The sequence below is a fragment of the Electrona antarctica genome (assembly GCF_951216825.1).
Source record: "Electrona antarctica genome assembly, chromosome: 11".
NCBI classification, from domain to species: Eukaryota; Metazoa; Chordata; class Actinopteri; order Myctophiformes; family Myctophidae; genus Electrona; species Electrona antarctica.
In genome coordinates, this window is record NC_136792.1 from 36461877 (window position 1) to 36474709 (window position 12833).

General features: G+C 44.6%; 1 protein-coding gene across 1 annotated transcript in view; it reads right to left on the reverse strand.

Annotated features, from left to right (window-relative positions):
• The window catches only part of dync2h1 (dynein cytoplasmic 2 heavy chain 1), a gene marked incomplete at its 5' end in the record, with an annotated part of 668232 nt that overhangs the window by 605222 nt on the left and 50177 nt on the right, over window positions 1–12833 (reverse strand). Inside the window, 8 exons of the mRNA XM_079513540.1 lie at window positions 470–716; window positions 1720–1979; window positions 3387–3542; window positions 4527–4656; window positions 5308–5515; window positions 5911–6043; window positions 7065–7196; window positions 8014–8213. Coding sequence (XP_079369666.1) covers window positions 470–716; window positions 1720–1979; window positions 3387–3542; window positions 4527–4656; window positions 5308–5515; window positions 5911–6043; window positions 7065–7196; window positions 8014–8213 — 1466 coding nt within the window. The remainder of the gene's footprint in view (window positions 1–469; window positions 717–1719; window positions 1980–3386; window positions 3543–4526; window positions 4657–5307; window positions 5516–5910; window positions 6044–7064; window positions 7197–8013; window positions 8214–12833) is intronic.

Below are 12833 nucleotides of genomic sequence, written 5' to 3' on the forward strand. Positions count from 1 at the left end.
ACAAGGAAGCATGAGGTCAGTCCGCTGCCCCCCAGGATGGCAGAAGAAGTGTAGCGCCCAGGATTACATTAGATAATTGACACTGGGTGAAAGAAATGGGCTGCAAAATCGTGGGATAAAAATTATATAAAAAAAATAAAAACACTACACACAGACCCTTCCCTAAAACACCCTGGAAAACAATCCATCCATGCCTCCAAGACTCTTCTCCGTTCCCGAAAACACCCTGAACAACATTCCGCACGTCCTAGACTCTTCTCGCATGGCGTTATAGTTGAAGATAATCAATTGGTTAAAAAAAATAAAATAAAACGCAAACTTTTGCTATTTTTGCACAACATAGTCTATGATAAAGTATAAAATACAGCATTCATATATTTATGTATGTATATGTATATACAAATTTGAAATATTTTGAGATATAAGGTTTCTGTCGGACAGCGATGCTATGAAATTATGTTTTTTTCACCTGCTGCAGGAAGGCGATGAGGTTGCTGGTTCCCCACTTGTCGGGTTTGGGCAGGTTGATGTCTTTGAGGTAGAGCACCAGGTTCTCGCAGTCCTTGGGCCGGTAGGCCCGCCCCATGTTGGAACTCAGCTGGATGCACGTCTGGCTGAGCTTCTGCAGGACATGGCGAGAAGACGTCTGGGCACTGCAGTGGATGACCGCCACCTGGGTGGAGCGCAGCCGCGAGAAGGCGTAGCGCAGGAGCATGCTGAACAGGAGAGGAGAGTTAACTTGTCGTACTTGTGCAACATTAATTTTAGTTAGTGTTTCTTTTTCTTTTTTATGTTTTATCCCACAATTTTGTAACCCATTCTTTCACCCAGTGTCAATTATCTAATGTAATCCTGGGCGCTACATTTCCTCTGCCAACCTGGGGGGGCAGCGGACTGACCTCATGCTCCCTTCTATGCATGAGGAGTCCAAGCTGCTTCTTTTCACCTGACAGGGGAGAGTTTCCCCGGCCAGACGTAGCGCGTGGAAGGAACACGTTATTCCGACCAGTTCCTTTCCCCTCCATCAGGTGCCCCGGCTGGCCAGGGGGAGGTAGTTTAGAGACCAGGATTACTGCATGTTTTTGTGAGGGTACCTACCATAGGGGACACGGGGAGAACATGCAAACTCCACACAGAAAGGCCCTTTCGCCAACCCCGCCTCGGGAATGTTTAGTTTATGTCTATCAGGTCTGTCGGAACTGCGATCCCCAGAATTCAGTTCGAAGCAAAACCATGAGCTCGTCTTGCAACCCTGCTGGACCGCTCAGCACCAAATACACAGTATTTTATTTGTGAAGTTGCCCGAGGGCCAAGGCTCCAAAAACAGTCAGCGATGCTTTTTATGGATTTTATTTCTCCCACTCCAGATCCAGTGTCAGAAATTGTATTAATGTTAAAATGCACAAATTAATGCATAAACGAACACTTGTCCCCTGTCCGGTATATTCCCGGTTCCTTGAACATGTTATGTACATATGTGGAATAGTTATTGTGGAAAATTGTGATAGATTATGCCAAAAAGTTAGTTTTTTATAATAATATAAGAATTATAAATAATAATTCTGTTGAATGGAATTTACAATGGTTGACCATAACCACTTAAAGCTGCAATAAGACTGGGGGAATCGTTAAGGAACCAGAATCTTTAAAATCCTAAACTAAAGGATCCCAACCCTTACCCAGGATTCAAACCTGTGTAAGTGTGTATACAGTACTCACCCCTTTCCGCAGCCCTCTGGTCCCACCACCATGAAGGGTTGTCGGTGCGGAGCGGCCAGCCACAGGGCGAAGCAGTGCAGGCCTCGCTGCATGTCGGCCGTCTGGATGACGGGCATGGTGTGTGGGTGGTACAGCTGCTCCAGACCCAGCTGGTCCACCTCCCGCAGTGTGTAGGCACACAGGCGGCCCGCCTCAGCGTCATAGTACGTGTCCAGAGGCTTCTGCGGGTCCGGAGGGGCCTCCCTAGCCCAGCTCAGCACCTGGAGGGATAAAACAGCGATGCTATGAAATTATGTTTTTTTCACCTGCTGCAGGAAGGCGATGAGGTTGCTGGTTCCCCACTTGTCGGGTTTGGGCAGGTTGATGTCTTTGAGGTAGAGCACCAGGTTCTAGTAGTTATTATAATTAGTTTTTTAAAGCAGGTTTGGTAGTTTAGTTTAATTTAGATATGCATTTTTTAAGGCCTAGGTTTAGTTTCGTTTTTATTAGTGTTAGTTTTGATTATCTAGTTTTGTTTATTAATACGTGGTATTCATCAGAAATGAGATTCAAAAAGGCCAGAAAACAAGAGTAGAGTAGTTACACTATAGTAACAGGAGATGACCGCCACATGGCTCAGGAACCGTTGGCTCTGAAGGCTTCTCCAGTGAATATATGTTGGCCAACCACATCAATGGTAATGTATGAAGGCATTATGTATCAAATGATCAATATATCATTAGTAAAACTTGCTACCACAAATTGTATTATGACTGCAACTAATGAACATATACATAATGAATTAATGACCATTAGTTTTATTTGACTATTCAATTAATCTATGTGACTGATTATTCATGTAATCTGTGTGATTAATTTAGACCATAAAATTATGGTAAATAGAGTAGAAAACCATGCTCAATACCCACCACGAGTTATCTGAATCCAAGCAGACATCTTGGAAGTGTTTAAGCCATCAGTCAAAAACATAATTTATACATAACACACATCACTAAACCAACAATTTGATTAACATAATTTCATTGACATTAATAATTTATCATGTCAAGGGCCCCCCAAATTAATATTTATTTGGCTGTGGAATCACATCTGAAAAATACTTTCTGCCAGGGACCCCCATACAAGATGTGTGTTGTTAAACTGTTTTGTTTAGGTTTTTTTCCCCTCAAGATTGTTTGAAAATAGCAGATCTACAAGCTCACAACGTGTCACTATGAATTGCAAGCTTGTAGATCTGCTATTTTCTAATAGCCGATGTATAGGTTTAAAGTGGTTAAACTGATTCTATATATAAACTAATGTAGCTGGGGACCCCCTGGAAACACCTCACGGAGCGGTGTTTGAGGCGTTTCCCACTTTGAGAGCCAGTGCCCAAGGCTCTCTGCATCTGCAGTAAATGGTGTTTTAACCCATTTTGACCTGAGATCAGATTCTAAAAATGTTTTCTACATCCTGACAGTTTTCTGAAAAAGCTATGTTTCTATGTCCGTCGTTCTTCGATTTTTCAAAAATAGCAGACCTACAAGTTCATAGCGCGCCACTCGGTGGCGCGCTATGAGCTTGTAGATCTGCTATTTTTCAATAGCTAAAGCATAACATAATGCTATCACCAAAAGGGGTTCCCGCCCAAAATGGTGTTTTAAGTCTGAGGAAGGGCATGTGGTCACCTCTTTAGCGAGCTCCTGGCGTGTTTTGAGGTGCAGGTTGCCCCCCAGGCCTCTGATTAGACCCATAATGAACTGGCCTCTCTCTGTCACGCTGCTGAGGTGGGACAGACCGTTCAGCACCGTGCCCACCAGACTGGTCTCCACCACAAAGTCATTCTGATGGATGAGAGACACGGACACACAGAGGAAAAAAAGGGAAGGGAAGGAGAGAGGGAGAGAGAGGGGGAGAGGGAGAGAGAGAGAGAGAGAGAGAGGGGGGGAGAGAGAGAGAGAGAGAATACTCTTACATGATCATCAAAGTACGTTGGAGGGGCTTTTTGAGTGTCAATCCCATTTCCAATGCACTAGAAGACCCATGGGAGATAAAAGGTGCATTTATACAACGCCTTTATCCAAGACTGTTTACAATATGCAGCTTAGCTGTTTTCACATGATTGCCTTTAATTGATCCTCACGATGATCATACTATCAATAAGTTCAAGGACTTCACTTGTAGTTTGACGTAAGGAATTATATTAGATAGTTTTGAGTTTGGGTAGGGTTTCGAGGTCCTTTTGGTAGGTCGGTGGCAGCATAGTAGAATGCATTTAACCCATTCTGTAGCTTAATTTTGGGAGAACGAGGTTGGGGGAACACCTTCTGGTGTTTGTCACTCACTCTAGACACATACCGGGTCTGACAAATAGGCCCTCATCTCGACCAGAGTAATTTTTCAGTTTTTTACAGATTATTAAAGTACAGAATGTAAGCTTTCATATGATGTATCATTCAATGAAATTGGAAAATATTTGAAGGAGATATGACCATTATAAAATGATTGTGCCGTTTTACCCAAAGCTGAGAAAATCCCCTTTGAATGTTCACAACATTTCAACACCTAGAGCTGGCTAGCCTACTTTGACTTATAAATGTATACATTTAATTTGCCCAAATCAATAATCTGTTGGAATGAAAACCTTCTTCAACATTCAAACTGTGTTAATATGAAAAAAAACGAAAATCACAAAAAAAAAATCAAGTTTATTTTAGATTTTCTGCCTTTTAATTATAGGCAAGATGAGGACCATTTTGCTAGACCTGGTCATATTTGGGCACAGGTATCTTAAAGACCAGGTGATGACTTATTGTCTATCTATATACCTGTTTGAGCACCCAGTCCAGGGCTTTGTGGAAGTAGTCTCCCAGCCAGTTCTCCAGGGCTCCCCGACACTCCTCTGGCTGACCACTCAGCCACGACTTCACCAGGGCCCCCACATCCGTGTCCTCGTCGCTATGGTAACAGAGGAAGACAAGACAAACACAGGGACAGGTTTGTACTGCATGTGTCCAGACTAGAGCTCATAGCCTGGAAAGCCAGTGCAAAAAAACCAAACAAACAAAAAAGCTTGGTTGTCATTCGATTTCCCTGCTCCCGAAGTTGTGGAGCACCAATCAGGGACCAGTATGCTTTTGTATCTGCCTCTTGGAAATGCAGGTTCTACACAGAGATTCCAGACTAATATTGACACAGTGATATATGGCCATGCCAGACTAGAGCTCGTCTTGCAACCCTGCTGGACCGCTCAGCACCAAATACACAGTATTTTATTATTTTAAAATATTTAACTTTAAATGTATAATGGAAGTCACTGGGGGTTGGATAAGGCTGACATCTTGGCCAAATATAGAGTCAAACATCACACACACACACACACACACACACACACACACACACACACACACACACACACACACACACACACACACACACACACACACACACACACACACACACACACACACACACACACACACACACACACACACACACACACACACACACACACACACACACACACACACACACACACACACACACACACACACACACACACACACACACACACACACACACACACACACAAAGATTAAAATTGCTCACCTGAGGAAGATCATGCCCATGCGAGAGATGGTGGCGGGGGAGGCACAGCTGAGGTCATGGGTCTCGAACAGGAAGTTGACATTGGGTCCAAACTGGATGCGCTCGCCGCTGGGCATGGTCAGCAGCCGGTTGTCGTCCAGCACAGAGTTCAGACTCTCGATCCACTCAGGATCGATGTCTCCGTCACATACGATCCACGAGCTCACCTCTGAAGAACATAAAACATGCCTTTAGGGGTGCAATAGTTCATAAAACAAATCAATGTAATAATTTAAAAAACAAAAAACATATCTATTTTAATAAAAAAGTAGATCTGAGAGAAACTAATTTGAAATAATTAGAAATATGCAAAAATACAGACAATAGCAGATATAACAAGCTTGCAGTTTTGGTATTTCTGCACGACGCCGTTGTATGACCAAACAAGGTTGGTTTTGAAACAAAAGAAGATTTTACACCGCCAATAAAAGTAGCAACCTGTATGAGCGAGGCATCACCAAATGAATAGTTTGATGTGAAAGAAAAGATATTCCCGTGAACGCTTTTTCAAGTGGTCACTGGTTGAGAACCACTGATCTGTAACGAGGTGTTTTAGTTGCTAACCTTGCGGTTCTCGGACCACCTGCCTGGCGCTGTGTGTGAGGACCCCGTCGGCCCACTCCCTGGTGTCCATGTCAATGTGTCCCAGCAGCTGCTGTCTGGGCATGGCTTTGGGGTTCATGGTGTACTGCTTCACCTGCAGGGGAATAGCAACTGTTAAAGGACCACTTCACCACTTTTACGTATCTTCATATAACTAGTCCTCAACAATGTTCATGATGAAATACCACTTTTTTGTGTGTCTCATAGGAGGCATGTGGGCAGTTCAGAAACCTGTCCACCAGTGACCTCATCATTAGGCAGATTTTGTTTTAAACAAGAGTTCTTCAGAATAAAGTCGCTATAGAGTAGCAGATGGGCAGATTTTACTATGAAAAGCCCTGCCTTCCATTTCCTCCCTAAACCGTGAGGTATAATGTTCCATTACTACCTCGCGCTACCTCGTCTGAACTCTTTAGAAGGGTTAATATTCCAAACTAGATGCTTGATTAAGTCAGAAATTAGGACAGAACATCTGCGTTCTGATCAAAACCATGGACAGCGCCGTAGATTCAGAGATAATAGCAAGATTTGTCGGCCCGTAAACAAGGAAGTGAATGGATGCAAAACCACAACCTCCACGGTGGTGCAGGGCAGGCACTTAAGTTACGACTGCTGATTACTTAAACTAATGTTATCATCAAAATCGTAGTGTTTTGCCAATTATTTGGGGGCCCACTAGCAATATCCGGGGTTATCATTGGCTATCACTATATAACCACCATATAAACACGTTAAAGAAGAATCCAGTTAAGCTGATGGTCCTCTTCCCTGCAACTCACCAGTTTGATATAAACTTTAATTTGCTCCTATGCCACTAAAATGTGGAACGCCCTACCAACAGCCATTAAGAAATATGAATCCCTAGCCTTCCTTCAAAACCGCTCTCAAAGAGCACTTATGGGCGGCTGTAATTCGAGACTGGCCCCTATAAAAGAGTAAAAGTCCCCCCCCCCCCCCCCTCTATGTTTCTATACTGTACACGTTTTCCCTTTTAAACGTGTTTTTGATGATTTTCTTTTTCGTATAGATGTGTATATTTGCATGTCTGTTAATACATTTTCAATCAATCAATCAATCACACATACACAATGATGGTCCTCTTCCCTGCGACTCACCACTTTCCCCATCTTGTTGAGTGCCGCCCTGAGCATCCTCCACAGCGTGGACTTCCCTGCTCCGCTGGGTCCTACGATCACCACGCCCATCCTCTGCCTGAGCTGCTCATACAGCTCCAGAGCCTTCTTCATCTGCATGCCAGAGAGATCAGAAGATGAAGAAACAAATTGTGTCTGTCCATCCGTCCATCTGTCAGAAAAAATGTTTGTCTGTCTGTCCATCCGTCCATCTGTCTGAAGCTCGAACACACACACGCACGCACGCACGCTATTATGGGTTTGTCATTACAATTCTATGGAAAAATAAGTAAGCAAGCCTTGCCAAGCATGTGGCTGGAGCCTATCTCTGTTGAGGCTTCTTGATGTACAAGTACCCCCTGGACATGACGCTAGTGTGTCGCAGGGACCTACGTCCAACCCTTGATGCTTGATGTGGCAAGCAGGGAGGCATGGGTCCCATTTGTTAAAGTCTTTGGTATGATCCGGCTCGGGGGGCGCGGCCAGACCTCCCAATCTCAGGGTGTACACTATACACTCAGTGGCCACACAGCCACTGAGTTGGTGAAACAATTCGATCTATAACCTCACAACAATTCGCAACGTGAGCCATCATGAGCATGTAGATCTGGTATTTTTGCTATTTTTGCTGTATGTAAAACCAAATATATAGGGCTTAAACTATTTATTATTAGTAAAACAGACCCGAGTTGCAACTGCACTTCTGTCTGCACAAATATCTTCACAAAAAAATAGCCAATCTACAAGTTCACAATGCAACTCAACATGCTGCGTTGTGAGCTTGTAAATGAGCAATTTTGGTGTGAATGCCCCCCCCCCATGAATACTAGGAATGTTGGAGTTCAAGTCCTTATCAAGTTGCTTCCGGTTTCAATATGAAGTTCTGGAATCACAAATATAGTAGTAAACCTCATTCCAGTACAGCACATACCTGGCTGGGTATGAGCTCCAGACGGGCCTCTCTGTAGACCTGCTCCAGGGTGCTCGTCAGAGCCTGCTCCCCTACATCGGTGAAGCTCACCCCAGAGAAGACATCTCGCACCAGGGCGTCAAACCGGGAGCTGTCTGCAAACGTTAGCTTGGACATGGTGTTCAGCCTCAACGCCTGCACCACCAGACTGCTCTCTTGGACTGGGAAACACAGTGTAGGGGTGCTACAGTTAGTCCAGTGGTTCTCAAACTTTTTTCATGTCAAAGAGGAATAACAATTTTAACTTTGCAGATAGATAGGACTTTTCTGTATGGGCTGTCAATGCAAAATTGCCGCTAGTTGCCACCCTGCCATTAACTTAATGGCAAGATGGCCACATAAGTCTGCATAAGGTCTATTGACAGTATATGGGAGAACGACAGGCATCGGCCTCACGGATTGGTCAACGTCTACATGATGTCACTGAATGCACATAAAGTATATAAATTGTCGCGCACACATATAGACTGCATTCATCTTTAGAGCTGAGGAAATCCTCTTAGATCCGCAGTAGCTGCTGGTGTTGTGAATCCTCCTTAATCCACTGTAGTTTCTGGTGTTGTGACTCCTTTTTAATCCACTGTAGCTTCTGGTGTTGTGACTCCTTTTTAATCCACTGTAGCGGCTGGTATTGTGAAATGTTCCAGTGGGCCGTTCATCTCAACCACATACCAAACAGGGGATGTCATCATGCTGCTGTTGCCGTGGGAAACAAGTTGTATTCCTTTGGACGGGACGGAAACATTAAGGACAAGGATGGTCAGATGGATTCTAAGATTGAAGTGTTTGTCTTTAACACAGTGTCTTTGCTCTGGAGGAAGTTGAACCCAGTGACACATGTAAGAGGAGAACCTCACCTTGAGGTTCCCTCCAGCTGCTACGGCCACACAGCTGTGCTGACTGAAGATATCGTCTACTTCTGGGGAGGGCGTGAGTACTACACAAGCAAGTTCTGTAACCTGCTTTATGCATTTGATGTCGACACCCACAGATGGTTCAAACCACATGTTTCTGGGACTGTTCCAGAGGGGAGGAAGTACCACTCAGCCTGTGTCTTGGGGAAGGCCATGTATATCCATGGAGGATATATCCTTAACCATCATTGGGCTGGATACACTAATGACATCTACAAGTTGGACACCACCTCAATGGTCTGGTCTTTAATTGAGACCAGAGGAACTGCACCCCCTGCTTCATCAGGTCAAATTGCCACCATCATCTGGACAAAGATGTATGTATTTGGGGGCGTGAGGTGTAGTCAGTACTACAACATCAGAGTGTTTGACACAGAAACAAACTTTTGGCTGAACACACCTTCTGCACAGATTCTTCCAGAAGGACGTGATGATCATTCAACCTTTACCTTCAATGGAGAGCTGTACATATTTGGTGGGAGGAAATGGCACCAGTACTTCAATGATCTGTGGAAATTCAGTCCAGAGACATTCTCCTGGAAGAAGGTTGAGCCCAAGGGGAAAGGCCCATTTTCAGGGATATCTAATATGTGCTGTTGCATGATGGGAGATTGTGTCATCATCTTTGGAAGCCATGGTGATTCCACTGACCTGTATGTCTTAGACTTCAGTCCTAGTCTGAAGACATTATGTAAGCTGGAAGTTATTCAGTACGGTCTGGAGCAGTCAGAACTCCCACACAACATCAGGTGGGAACTGCAGGCGGCCACTGGGGCGGTGCCATAGCTGAGTGTTTAGTGAATCCACCTGGGAAGCCAGAGGCCCTGGTAGTCTGCAGCAGCAGCGAGCACACTGAAGATATTCTACACCGCTTCGATACTAGGGTTAATATCTTTCCCGGATTTGGCTCATTTTAAATCCCGGGAATTTGACGACCTTTATTTGAACGAAATTGAACATAAATTATTAAATGTATGTTAATTTTTGTTCATTTATGTTCAATAGCTTAGGCCTAGGCCTAAGCTATTGAACATAAGGAGTTTGACACTTAAGGAGTTTGGACACAGAGCGTGTTTTTCAGGACTATCGGTGCGAATGTCGGAGCACATGTCATGTCATGGTTCACCCTTTGAGCAGTGCTGTGTGTCCCCATCTCCGCTGAGAAGGTGATCATCTCGTTGAAGTAGGGTATGGGTATGAAAATAGGCAGCAGGGCCAGGGCACGCAACACACTGATTATATTGTATCAAGGTGACTTCACTCGTTATTTGAGAGCGAGAGAGAGAGAGAGAGAGAGATACTGTTGCCTGCATGATTTATTTGTGCTTCATCGACTCTTACCAGTACATTGTGTCAGAGGCTGATCTACAAGCTGACAACGCGTCTCATCTGTGGTCTTGTACATCACATGTTATCTGCACGACACCATCGTGTGACAAAGGATACTCCACGATTGAACTTGTGGCATCATCATGGCATGGCATTAAATATATTCTGGCGCAACTCTGTAGCCTACATCAGAGCATAATTGGTCGTTTAATACTAGATTGATTGCAGCTGAGCTCTGAGCTTCAATGCAAACTTCAAACGCAAACATCAACGCAAACTACAAAGCTGTTTCATCGGCTACACAGGTTTTAGTTGCTGACATGACATGCAAGGAATACCAGGCAAGTTATATAATTTATTCTGAAGGTGATAGATTCTCTAGACTAGTCTATCGACAATGGACATTATAGCATTATTCTTGGCGCTGTCAGTCCGTGCCACTGTGTGTGTGTGTGTGTGTGTGCCACTGTGTGTGTGCGTGCGTGCGTGCGTGCGTGCGTGCGTGCGTGCATGCGTGTGATTGATTGATCAACGGGCTGACGGCATTCCGGAGTACTCACCTGCTTCACAGGAAGCAGGTGAGTACTTCGAGTAGGGTTTTCTATCCACAGGAGGCGGCGGAGTATTTGGAGTACAAATACTCGGGTACGGTAAGGTAAGTAATTAGAGTAGAAATACTTTATCTAGGACCGGAATGTAGAGTAGGATACATGACAAAGACTTGTTGTTAAAATAATGTCATTATACCTCATCTCTTTTCTCTATACACACACAGAGAAAAGAGATCATCTAAAATCTAAAATGCACAGTAAAACATGGTTGTGCATATCTTATTGCTACTACAGGAGACAGAAAGAAAAGAGAGGTCACAAAAGTTAACTTGTCCGATCGTTAGCGCTACGCTCTAGCGTTCGCTCCCCTCCCCATTCTCCTTTATAACTGTGCTAATTACTAAACACTGTCATGATTTAGGAGTCTGTCAATACTTTTGTTCTCTCCGTCCCCGCAGGCACAAATGAGACTCAGACAAACACTTTGGCCACAACACACTGAACAGAACAGACAGGACAGACAGGACAGACAGACAGACAGACAGACAGACAGACAGACAGACAGACAGACAGACAGACAGACAGACAGACAGACAGACAGACAGACAGACAGACAGACAGACAGACAGACAGACAGACAGACAGACAGACAGACAGGCAGACAGACAGGCAGACAGACAGGCAGACAGGCAGACAGGTGCACAGAGAGATGGGACGACGATGAGAAAGATGGGGATGAGAGAGAGTCAAAGAGACACAGAGCTTAAGAGAGAATGGGGAGGAAAAGAGGAATGGGAGGAGGAGGAGAGTGTGGGAGATGAAAGTGCAAACAAAGTGGGGATGAGAGATATCGACAAGCCGGGTATCAAAGAGAGACACAGAGAGGTCAGAGGGAGGACAGGGGAGCGAGGGAGGTTGGGTAAACAGAGAGGACCCTGAATCTCTGAGTCTTAGACACAGAGCGAGAAGATAATTAGGACAAAGGATCGAAAGATTTGATGGAATCAAAGACTTTTGTTTTGTTTTTGTTTGGTTTCTTTAGGAGGATTAGGAGGATTGTTGCCGATGTGTCAGCATTCAAAGATTTGGAGGAGGGTGGGTGGGCAGAAGAGCAGGTGCTGCTTTGAAGACACCTGCACTCTTTCACAGAGGATTTCATCGACTCTTTTGTGCCTGTAATAGCGTTACGTGCCACCGGGACGGCAAAGGCTCAGGAGGTAGAGCAGCTGCTTGGGAATGGTAAAGTTCCCGGTTCGATCCCTGGCTCCTCTTGGTTAGCTCAAAGTAGATTGGCGTCAAAGTAGTCTTGCGAGCTCACACCGAATCTGTTCACCAAACATAACCAAACTGCAAGCTCACAATGTATGCCCTTACAAGCGTTGTGCGCTTGTAGATCAGCTATTCTTGGCAAACGTCCCCCCCAGAATATCATATGGATGCTGGGGTGCAAGTGGTTAAAAAGGTGGTATTTTAAGAGTTGTACACATATTTTGATAATCACGATAACATGGTTAATCGCAATTATTTTGGCCACAGAAATCATGACGTAAAATGTTCGTCAGGTCCCTGGAGTCCGGGTCTCCCCACTCGTCGTGGGTGAGTGAGTGCGATACAACAGCAGTGACACACATACATGTTCGTGAGGAGGATATAATCGGACACACGCACAGGAGCCATTTTGGAAAGAACTCTTTCTACCCTTCCCTACTTCCTTCACGCCGTTACCGATGATACTAATTAAGGCTCTGTTCTATTTAGTGGTTCTCAAACGTTTTAGTTTTTTTCCAAGGACCCCTATATTTCAAATGGAACCAAATGGGTCCATTTGGTTCCATTTGTACACTCTCAGAGTTACACAGCCTTTGAAACCCACTCAAGGACACTTTGAGGCGAGGTGTAGCAGAGTGTTTCCAGTGAGCCAACATGTACAATAGCAGCACTCTGACTCTGGGTGCGTTCAGATATGCGCACCGGGAATGTGGTCAGT